This window comes from Pygocentrus nattereri, chromosome 11 (assembly GCF_015220715.1).
Source record: "Pygocentrus nattereri isolate fPygNat1 chromosome 11, fPygNat1.pri, whole genome shotgun sequence".
Lineage (NCBI taxonomy): Eukaryota > Metazoa > Chordata > Actinopteri > Characiformes > Serrasalmidae > Pygocentrus > Pygocentrus nattereri.
In genome coordinates, this window is record NC_051221.1 from 24296963 (window position 1) to 24309175 (window position 12213).

At 36.9% G+C, this 12213-nt stretch overlaps 1 protein-coding gene across 1 annotated transcript in view; it reads right to left on the bottom strand.

Moving 5' to 3' along the window:
• Nucleotides 1-3882: 3882 nt before the first annotated feature.
• The window catches only part of cpne8 (copine VIII), a 63468-nt gene continuing 55137 nt past the window's right edge, over nt 3883-12213 (bottom strand). The window contains exons 15-20 of the mRNA XM_017700030.2: nt 11857-12038; nt 9510-9637; nt 9093-9195; nt 7204-7261; nt 5464-5537; nt 3883-5371 (exon numbers count right to left, since the gene is read on the bottom strand). Coding sequence (XP_017555519.1) covers nt 5159-5371; nt 5464-5537; nt 7204-7261; nt 9093-9195; nt 9510-9637; nt 11857-12038 — 758 coding nt within the window. The 3' untranslated portion in view covers nt 3883-5158. The remainder of the gene's footprint in view (nt 5372-5463; nt 5538-7203; nt 7262-9092; nt 9196-9509; nt 9638-11856; nt 12039-12213) is intronic.

Here is a 12213-nt window from a genome sequence, read left to right on the forward strand (position 1 = left end):
ACACACACAGAGACACACTCCAGCAAACATGTCATCCAAAACAAGCAACATTTGATTCTGAGAGAGAGAGAGAGAGAGAGAGAGAGAGAGAGAGAGAGAAAACAACGCTGCTGTCTAATGAAGATGAAAAAACAGCACAAAGGAAAAAGTAAATTCTCATTGTTGTGTTTTGCATGGTTAGAAGAGAGTTGTAATAAAAGCTCAGTTGTAGGGTCACTGATGTGCACATTACCTGGAGCTGAGCAGGTGGTAGGTACTCTTCTGCTTGCTGGAAGAAGTGAAATAGAGAAAATCATAGCCTTCACAGTAATATAAAAAGTAAGTGCAATTATCTAAGACCAGATTCAACCCTTTGTGTTGCACTGAATATAACAATCTGAATTGGGGAAGTTAATCTTATATCACCCTGAGATATTTCATAACACACACACAATATTTTATAATATGCCCAAGCTCAAACTCTGAGCCACCAGCTGATCACATTGATTATAGGCCTGTTGGAAGACATGCAGACTCTGCAGGAGACTGAGATTTCTTTAAGATTCATTAATTGATAATATATTCATTCAAACGCTTATTTGAAAGAGGCCTGGCACGGGGTTGTTTACTTAAGAGGAAAGTTGGAAATCATCTCGATGTTACAGTGCTGTGTGAAATTGAATATATTTCATAAATGAATATGTTAAAATCTAATTAAAACTAATTAAAGCTACAGGAGTATAGCTGTTCACGAGGAAAACAGCTTATATTGTGCTTTGGATACTGGCATGCTGGTCAACCAGGATGACATGCTGAGTATTCAGCTAAACAAAGACCAAATCAGCACCAAATCAGCATAAACCAGTTTAGACTAGCATGGAATACATTCTAGTCTAAGGTGGGTTTTTTTTCAACAGGGATATCACAACAGTTTGATGGAAGATTACAAGAGAAAAAGATTTTTTTTAAATGATGTAGTGATGACTGTATAGTATAACCAGGGACATGAACCAAGACAAAACAATAGTCTATTTTAAATTCAGGGTTTATAGTACTCATGCTTTTTAAAATGTAAAACATGTGTGAGAAACATTAACATTAGCTTGTTCTTCCTACATTACAAGAAAAAGCAGTATAGCGCAGCATGGCTGGTCACCAGCAAAACCTGAATATGTTGTGTTTTGGATGCTGGTATGCTGGTCAAACATATCTTTGCTGTTTGTGGCACTTAAAATGCACATTCCTCAATAAACAGAAGGGGGCAGTAGAGTTTTTCACATTCGAAGAACCTCAAAGGAACCATGGCCATTTTTCTAGAGCTGGATCACACCTTGTTCTTACCTGAAAAGAGCTGTTAGTAACATGCGTCTGTCCCTCCAGTTTATAGCTACAGTGTACACTGCTTAATTGATGTCTGTTATGTTCTGCACCATTAACACAGCAGTCACTAAGACATCTGTTCAGAGGCCTGTTTTTACCCCAAAAACAGATGATTACTAAAAGACAGTCTGGACTCTTACCTGCACTTCTTCACAACAGTCTCTCAGAGGTTTGTTAGAAACACTATAATAATGGTTTTTGTTTGTTTGTTTGTTTTTTTCCCAGTTCTATCGATGTGTAGAAGCGTTTAAACACTGCTATTAAACACTGCTGAAAATAGCAATGTTTAAATTGTAGAAAATGATTACAGCTGAGGGAACTGGAACATTTATTTGTTTCATTTATGTAGTGCTTTTTCAGGGGCGCTTCACAGCCACCACCGCTTCATCTTTGTCTCCACTAAAGATCTTCATCTTTGTCTCCACTAAAGAGCAACACATTTTCTATTACTTTAAACATAACCTATGTTAAAGCTGATAACAATATCACACAACATGTGTTATAAATTCACGTCAGATTTTTTTTGAGAGTAAACCAGACATCAAAACAACTCCTGATTGGAATAGCATGTGAACATCTAGGTTTGAAAACTGACATGGAAGAGTCACTGGTGTAAGGCCACTCTGATTTTTTTATGGGGAGCGGGTGTCACAGCATTGAAGGATGAAAAAGCTCAGAAAGATAAGCAGGGGCTAGATAAGACTCTGAAGGACTATAATTAGGAAACGTTTGTGTAGGTTATGCAGCTGATGAAGCACAGGATGAGGGCAGATATAGCATAGGTCTGATACTTTTAAAGAAAGTTATCATTTATCCAGAGTTTTGCATCAGAAGTGCATGCTCTCAAAACATGCAAAAAAAGTGCAAAACATATAAAGAAATAAAGAAGAGGGGGCCAACAACCAAGCCTTGGGGCACCCCTTGAGTGACAGGGCAGATGATTTACATTTACTTAAAGTGACAAACTGTTTTATTTTGGTAAGGTAGATCAGAACCATTCTAAAGCGGTGGTGGTAATATCAACAGAGGGAAGATGGAAAGACATCAGAATAAAAATGTCCAAACATTATCAAATGTTAAATAGTAATGTTTATTTAAAAAATGACATTTCATAAACAGTCATTTTACACATATGATTTCAATATATATTTATTTTTAATCTGAGGATGATTAAGACTGTGTTGTGTCGACCTCATCTTTGTGATCCTCTAGTCAGTGATATGAAATCCTATTCCATTTACCACAGACTTGTAAATATACTAGATTTTCATATTTCATAATAGATATAAATAATTATAAAATCAGCAACATTTATGACTTCCGCAAAAATGTTATGCACATTTTTGTGTTAGACAGCCAGAGATTGGCCAGTTGATCTAGCTGGGATCATGCAACAATATTTATACAAAAATATTTTAAACATTTACTATCAGTTATTAGGGTGAATTTGTTCAGCATCAAACTGTGCAGCTTTTACTGCAACATGCACCCAACAGATATCCATTTATCCACAGATTAGCAACTCTCTTTATCTGTACAAGTAAATTGCTCAAAGCAAAAATTGTTAAAAGAACACATATTCAACAAACAGTAAAGGCATGACATAAATCCATTGACTTAGTGATATATTAAGGCAAAATCCATAGTTTTAAAAAAAGGACTCACAAAAATAAAGAGGTGCATCACTTTTCAAAACATTGCACATGCAAACATGATGCAGCCAATAGTAACAATTACGACTTCATAATGAGGAAAGGTAAACAGTATTTTGTTTGGGACTTTCAAAACATCCCAATTACAATTATAACATTGAATAGCTATCAAATGTTTATTTAAGGTAAATACTGTAGCATTGTCGATCAAGAAATGATGAGGAAAAAGGTCAATATATTTTTGTGCTCTGTAGACAAAAGCATAAGACAGTTATTAACTTTTGGTGAAAAGAAGCTTCAACATAACAAAACAGCTTCAAAATACAAACAATAGACATCTTGGACAGAGGAAGCAGAGCAACCACAATTGCTACGCTGTATTTAATGAAGTCATGATTATCAGCAGTATATAGACACTACCTCCTTCCTGAGAAGATACTACAACGTCTGTTACCAGGGAGTGCATGACTAACCGCGTTTTCTCATGTAATAGTCCATAGCAGTATGACATCATGGACACTGAACACATCTACCGTCTACCATCTAACACTTATTTACTCCACTGATGTCTTTAATAATATGTGGCTGTGTTATCATATCCATGTCATAGTTCAGTTTTAAACCTTAATTAATTCCCTTTCCATCCCTGCAAACACAGCTGCACTGCAAGCTTTATTGCATCAGCCAACAGGTATGAGAAGCGAACATTTATGAGTCACAAATATGTGCTAAAGGCTAAATACTGATATTGATCTCTTAGAAAAGTCACATAGCTGATCTTTCCATTAAAAATGTGCTGGAATCATCTCCATCGGGCATTGCCCAGACCAGGCATGATGAAAGCAAGCAAGGAAAAAAAATGCCCATTCCATTCTGCTTTAAACTTTGATGTATGTTTAATGCATGTTTTATAAGGATAATACAGTATGTGAGCCAGCATGAGTGGGCGTAAGTTTTAAGCTGACATCCTGTCATGTTGAATAAATGAAGTCCTGAGTTTCATGGCTTTGTGTGGGCTTTTTTTCTGAGCTGGGTTGCTGGGGCAGCTTCCAGCATTCTTCAGAAGTGTTTTATTGTCAAGGAGAGTACAGTTTATTATAACTCAGTTCTGATCTGAAATAACTCAGACTGTAATTATAATTCTTTTAATGTGAATCTACTAAACATCCAACTGATCTAAAAAAGCAAATTATTGACATTTTTGTCACATTTAAGGACCACTGATGGTATCTGTGTCAAGGCTAAAAATGGCTTTGTTTGAAGTGTATGGTGCTCATGGGAAAAAAGGAAAACATACAAAGGGGAAAGCTAAAGTGTTCCATTTCTACATCAGTCCTTTCTGATGTTGTCAAAAATGCCCCTGCCTTCACAAGTTCTTGAAGTACATAAATTGCCATTTCAGTGTTCCACACAGCCCACTTTAAAAGTGCAATGAAATGCCACCACAGCTACAGCTGAATTTCAAGAATATTCAAGGTGGTGTTATTGTATCAAAGCAGATGCAGGTACGGAACACATGGAGACTTCAGTGTTTCTAATGACACAAAGAACTGAAAGCAGCTACAGATTTGTGTGTAACCAAGAATAAGGCTTGTCTCTTCAGCCTCTGTAAGACTTGAGCAGAAATGCATTGAGGCAGTAGAGTGGAAGAGTCCAGAATATTCAGTAAGATGCACTAAAAGGACAAACTACTCAACAGCTTCTTGGAGACATGCTCACTCTGGCTTCACTGCAGAAAGCCACCACAACCCATTTGTGTGAAACAGCATACAGCTTCAATAACTTGAGTATGCATGAGGTATAATTTATCTGCTTGTATAAATCAAGAAAACTGTAAACATTTTATTCATTGCTCAGCCTGTAGTCTGAAAGAAAAGACTGAAAGAGTGGTATGAGACAGATGCAGATGGATCAGACTCAATGGTCCAAGCATGTCAGAAACTCCCTAATCATTCAGGAAGATTCCTAAACTCTCATCATAATCAAACATCATCAGCAAAACACCTATGAGTTCAATGGAGAGAGCTGCTTGCTCCAGACTTCAAGCAGAAGTCAGCTCCCTAAAAGAAATTCCAACGTTTGACCCCACTGGACCACTGAAATGATCCTGAGAAAGAGAGTAAACCACCAGAAGGACAGTGTCCTATTCAGATTTGAGTCTGCAGTGGGTGTGCTGGGAGTGCCAGTGCTGATAGGGGTTTGGAGGAGTAAAAAGGAGGAGAAAGGTTGGGTTTGATGCCTCTGGTTCTCATGTAGTGCAGGAACTGGTCCGGGATTTCTGCCAGGACGTCCTTGGCCAGACGGGCCATGCTGAGAATGTGGTTCCCCCTGTGGTCAACGTAGTCTCGGAAAGGAACAAACTGGAGAGTGAGGGGGAAAATGTGAACAGGATTATTTTCTACAACAAACACATTTAAGGAGCACAAAAAAAGCACACGACACCAGAGCTCACCTGTACAATATCTCTCTCCGCAAACCTTCCTCTTGATGAGATCCTGACTTCATCCCCATCTAGTTCAATCATTTCTGTTGAGCAAATAAAACAGCAAGAGCTGATGAAGTGTTCATCCTGTAGGACCCTGAACACTGCACTATCACCAGGACTATGTGTTGAAACAAAGGCTCATAAATGGTTTTCAGCTCGGATGTATGGTTCTAGGAAAACATATTTAATTAAACAGAACCTCCATTATGTGGAGGTTTTTCTACATTTAAAAAAAAGGTTCTTTAGTCTTGTATGTCTCATTTATAAAAGTGGCTCTTCAAAGAATCATCCACTTGAGGGAACAAATACTGGTTATTCTATTACATCATTCTATGGCATCAAAGAACCCTTTTTTCGGCACCTTTATTTTTCAGAGTGTAAGGTAATACTGAAGAAACAACTGGCTACTCCACAGACTGAGAAGTCTAAGAGATACAATCTTATACAAATATTTGAACACCACAGTCAAATCACATGTTTTGTTCATTTTTAAGTGAACATTTTAAAGATTTTAATGTTAGTACATTCTCCACAGGGAACCCATTAAAATATGGCATTTTCTGCAAATTCTAGTGTAAAATTTCTATACATTTGCATACAACATAAAATACACCATAGCTTTTGCACAGGCCACATTTTATACTTTATTTTTTCCCAATATGTTAAATCTGTAAATAAACTATAATTTTGTATTTTCACAAAATCAACCAAACAAGTCAATTGACCAGGGAGGTCCATACATCTGTAAATATATGGCAGGGCTAGAAATGACCCATAAGACAAAGCACACTCATACAAGTTAGACATAAGTTCTCTAGTTGAGCTCTCAGATGTAAACAGGATTGGAAACTAGCAAGTTGACACATTATAACAATCTTTAATTGGTTATAGGGAGCATCTTTAATTGTAAAGAACCTTGACATTAAGCAGAGGTTCTTTACACTTTTAAAAGGTTCTTCAGACTTACATATCTGATTTACCAAAGTGATCTACTGAAAGGTTCTTCAGGGAACCATATGAGGCTCTTCTATTGCATTACTTGAAAGAACCTTTTTGGCACCATTATTTTTTAAGAGTGTAAGATAGTACAGAAGGAATGACTGAAGAGATTTTAATTATGCATGCAGTCATACGCAAATGTTTGAACACCCCTAGTCAAATTACATTCTGTTGATTTTCTAAGTGAAAATAAGTTATTACATTCTCAACAGGGAACACTCATGCATGGCGTTTTCTGCTAATTGAAGAGCACAACGTCTATGTCTATTTGCTAAATTTAACATTGAAAAAAATAAAACATACAATGTAAAATGTGCCATAACCTTTGCACAGGCCACATTTTGTTTTTTTCCCCCAATATGTTCAGTAGATTTTCCCCTTTTGTTTGTGAAAAATACTTGAACTTATTTGGCCATTAAGAATTTATGTGGCCATAAGGGAAAGCAGGAAGGAAATATGGAATGTGTATTGGCCAAGCTAAGGGATGATTTGGGGAATAAACAAGGATTTCAAAGCCCTTTTAGCATGTTCAAAGGAGGAGATTCAGAGGAGAATCTGGGCTGCTTCAGAGCAGCAGGCAGCTTTGCTGTTGACTGTATGTTTTTTTGTGGAAATAGCTTAATAAACATACATATATGTGCACAAATTCATGTGAGCATGCACAGACATACATACTCTCATTACTGCTGTGGTATATAATGATCTTACCATCAAATTCAGCTGAGCCAACTCCTACTATTATTATGGACATTGGAAGACAGGATGCCTTTAAACAGAAAACAGATCCAATCACAGCATTACAGGCTTAACATAGCCGTTATTTCCAACTTAAAGTGCAAAATACTGAGAGAAGATTATTATAATGAAGCACCTTCTCCAATTTACCAAGACTAATATAAAATGCTGGCTAAAACTGTTGCCACATACACAGAAAGAAAAGAGAAACTTCCAAACACTTATTTACTTATTTGCAATGGAGGACAAAACATTTCATGCTTAAACACCTGAAATGCATGTCACGTTATTCTCAATATAATAAAGGAAATAAAAAAAGTCTAAATCTGAATAATTTTAGAAAAACAATGTTTTAATTGCTGTTTGGGGTATATTTTATATTTTTAATATCCATCCATCCATCCATCCATCCATTTTCTAAGCCGCGTCTCCGTCAGGGTCGCGGGGGGGTGCTGGAGCCTATCCCAGCAGTCTTCGGGCGGAAGGCAGGATACACCCTGGACAGGTCGCCAGTCCATCGCAGGGCGTATTTTTTATTTTTTTTTTAAATATACATTTAAGCTAAATAATATTTTAACAGATTTCCAAACGATTAGTAAAAGCACATATTGAAATGCTTTTGCTCTGCAATCAATGTTGTACTGCATGTTGCTAAAAGGTTACACTCAACATCATACAATTCTCAAACATTTACATTTACATTTACAGCATTTAGCAGAGAATTCTCAAACAATCTGGATGCATTCAGTGAAATTAAACAGAAATGTGCAGTTTACAAACACACTCGACACAGAACTGAAGGTCAGTTCACAAACCAACCAAAAATTTATCGTGTCTCAAAACAGAGTCAAAATAATCTTTCAAGGAATTTTCTCAAATGTCTGACATTATGTTGAAATCATGCATTATTCTCTTTCTTTTTTGTTGAAATAATCACATACTTTCTTGAAGAGTAATAACAATTTTTTTTTACATTGTTATTATTTTAATTTGTAAGTCAAAATCTTGAAAAAAGTCATAGTTTAAACCTGCAGCAGAACTGAAAGTATTTCACTTTCTCCTACCTGAAAAACAGGCTTTCATTCATACAAAAAGCACATGAGCAATAAAAACTCGTGGCTATAACACACTAGTTATATGTGTTTTCGATTTCAAGTTCTTAGTAGATAACCGCTGAAATTGCCCCCACATCAGCGTCTCTCTTACTAAATTTGCCACCACAACTAGTGCTTATGCCTAGTACCTTAGTATCTTCTGATGCATACTGTCACAGAGATATATTGCAGGACTCAACTGTGCCACATAATGTTATGACCCAAAAGACAAAGCAGACTCATAAGAGTTAGATGATGAGCATTTCTGGGATGTAAACAGTATTAGATGAGACTCCGGCATGCCTACACATTATAAATGACTTTTTCTGTGTCAGAGCTTGAAGGCCTTCTCTGTTCCACGGCTGAAGCCATTCTTGTTTTGAAAATCACATTTCAGTCCCCTAATTGCCATATGTTTTGAGGGAAAGATAAATGGATGCAATTTATATCCCATTACTATTTTTTATAATTCCTTATGATTCATTTTGTCATTTTAAATGTTATCCCTGAAGGCACAGATACTTTTTATGAGCAGGAATGATTTCTAACATAACTCCAATCAACATATTCATCTAGTGCTTTCTATAGCAACGTTATTGCCATTTTCCATTTGAAAAAGCATCAGTTCTGCTGACAATCCTGTCAAAAAAGCTGCAGTGAACTTAAGCCTTCAGCCTTTACCTTACAAACCAACTGATCGCATTTCACAACACATCACATCACTGGTCACAGGAAGCTGACACATTTTCTTTCTTTACAAATGCTTACATTTACAATGGACTCCTTGGTTTGAGCCATATCAGAGATGACTCCATCTGAAATGATGAGGAGGATGAAGTACTCTGAGCCATCCTTCACCAGTGATGCATACCTGAGCCAGAAGACATCACAGCAATATACATATCTCAGTAACCAGTGAAGGAAGAACCATAGCTCTATGTAACTATACAAAAAGGAAGTATAGTTACATGTAGATCTTAATGGTGAACAAGACATCAATATTACACTCATATCTGTTCACAAACACTAACAGCACCTCAGCTAGTGAGAAAAGTCATCAGTGTGCAGCATAGGTAGGTGCAGTCAAAGGCCATGTACGAGTGTGCTGGTGTGTGTACTGAAGAGCAATTACTGGCTTAAGGCAATCAGCTGCTGGTGTCTGTGGTGACCTGTGTTGTGACTCACCTCGCTACATGATTAATAACAGGTGAGAAAAATGTCGGACCATAGAGTCGAACGCTTTTCAGACTCCGGTAATATGCCTCCAACACTCCTTCAATGCCGCTGCAGTATGGGTTCTCTGGGTTCCCATTCTAAATACACAAACACAAACATTTTGTTTTTTCAACTTCCACTCAAAACTGCCATGTGCAAGTTATTCATTGTTTTTAGCATTCAGGAAAAAGCAGAAAGCACATATTTAATTATTTTGAATTACAAGCAAGTCTTAACAACTAAAAATCTTTACATTTTTAATCAGTGTTCAGCCTTTGCTTTTCCTACAGTTTCCCTTCTTTTTTGGGGTGGCTTGCCTTCTGTTTTTCAAAGAAATCTGCAGGGATATTTTTCTACACCTTCAAGTTCAGCCTTGGAAGCTGGCTGTTTTTTTGCCTCTTGTATTTCAAGTAATGTCAAAAATATTGCAGCTTATTCGTTAGAATTGCGCATTTTTTTGTTTTCTTGTCTATTTTCTTTTCTCAGTAACAGCTTCTTAACAGCTACACATCCTTTTAGACTCATTGTGTTTCTGTGTCTTTTCACAGTTGAAGGAAGGACAGACACACTTGTGGATTTTTCAGATCTAAGCAATTTCTTCAATCTGTCAAAGAGGAAAGCTTCAAGTACTGTTTTTCTGATAGTAACAGATTAGTGGTTACCAGGTCTCATTTCCTCCATACCTTGTATTAATGTTTTGAACTCCAGTTTTGAAGGATTCTGTTTTTTCAGTTATTTTTCTTTGACTTTGTCCTTTCTTTGCAAGTGGATTACATTATATCTAATATCCTCAGACGTATCTCCTGAAAAATGTATTTCATGGCTGTTTTAACTAGAAGTTAAATAAATGAAGAGGGGTCTCTAAATTTTGCGCAGTATTTCAAATTCTGCACAACAGCAGGTTTTGTTTTGATGGCATAGTTGGCATACTTTTTATTCTTTTTTTTTTAAGATTTTGAAATAAGCATTACAAATTAGTACTTTATAGGCATGTTGGCCCTGTTTTTCTCTGGTTTTCCTACAATGTCAGAATTTTTTTCCCTGGAAATGTACAAAAAGACTGCTGAAGTGTGTGTACAGAGAATAAGGTCATTAATTGAAAGGTGTTGGACATCAATAACAAGCCCAAAAAGAAGCAGTCATCAAGATTTTGGGCACTGCACGTATGTTCTTAGGATAGCTTCGGAAGATTCCTTTACTGCTTTTCCATTTGCTGGATTGTATGAGGCATTTTTACAGCAGAGCTACTCACTCAAGTAGGGTCTTAATGCTCAGCTGAGTGCATATGGAGCCAGTGTGAAGCTCTCTGCCCTCAGGTGAGGTATGTTAACAAACTGTAGCTAGCTCCAGGGGAAGAGGCTAAGGGTGCAGCATCTGGTAAAGACCTATAGAACGATTACAGTCTTCTCTGTATGAAATTTAGTATTTCCATATATGCAGATTGGTGTATATGCAGGGGACTGGATGCTTTCCAGTGCAAACTCCATCTTAAGATATGTAAAAGACCGCAGTGCTTTCACGTAGATTCTTTTGGATATCGCAGACTAGATGGTAAAGAACCTAAGGAGTTAAATAAAAGTAAAAATTTTAACTTAATAAAAGTAATGCAGAAGTTAATCTGTTCTGTTCTCCTGATCTGACCCATAACTGGGCCACTGTGTGTCTTATTTTAAACTTCAGGTGAAAAAGTTTGGGGTGACCTTTGATTCAGACCTCAGGTTTGATCTTTGCAGTGGTCAAAAAATCTTTTTTTAAACTCAGAAATATATAGAAATATACAGAAATATTACATCGCTTCATTGACTTCCAAATTCAATTAAGAATTCAGTTTAAGATGTTATTTTTGGGTTTGAAGGTAGTTAATGGGCTGGCTCCCAAATACATATTAGACTTCATTCAGCTTCACACTCCATTGAGAGAGCTGAGGTCTTCTGATCACTCCAAGGGAAAAAGAAAAAGCTAAAAAATAGTGGGCTATCTCAGGGGCAGCTCTTAGGCTTTGGAACAGTCTCCTGAGATCAGATGTACCTTATTGTATTTGTATTATATAGCTTTTGGAGACAAGTGAAGACGTTCTGCTTTGTTCTGTGCCTGTTTTTTATTTTCTCTATTTTGCTTTCTTTTTTTTTAACTTGCCTGTACTTTTCTTTTTATTCTTTTGTGACTACTTCTGTGTAAAGCTATTTGGTACATCAATTAGTTTAAACATGCTTTAAAAATGACCATTACTGATAAAAACGTTTTGCTAAGGGTTTATTATTTTGTGATGAGAGACCCCAAAAATGTCTAAGCCTTCTGTAAGAAGTGGACTACTCACCAAGGCAAACTCATGCGATACCCTGCCATCAGGAGGCAGCTTTGCTCCAAATCCCAGTGCAGGAAACATCTTATCACTGTCGTAGTCCTGAATGATCTCCCCCACTGCTCTCAGTGCCATGGCATAGGCATTGAGCTGGTACGGGTTCATGTAGTGGAGAGAGGTAGGCTGTGAAGGGTTGCCTAGCCACGAATAATAAAAAAAAGGACACAAACAAAGCAAAAGCATGATCTATTGCACTTTATATAATGGGCACTCACTTGATGCTTCCCTGATTCAATCAAATGACTGACCTTACATGTGGGCGACACATTAAAGAATATGCATGATTTGATGTCATCTCTACTGTTTTTTTTG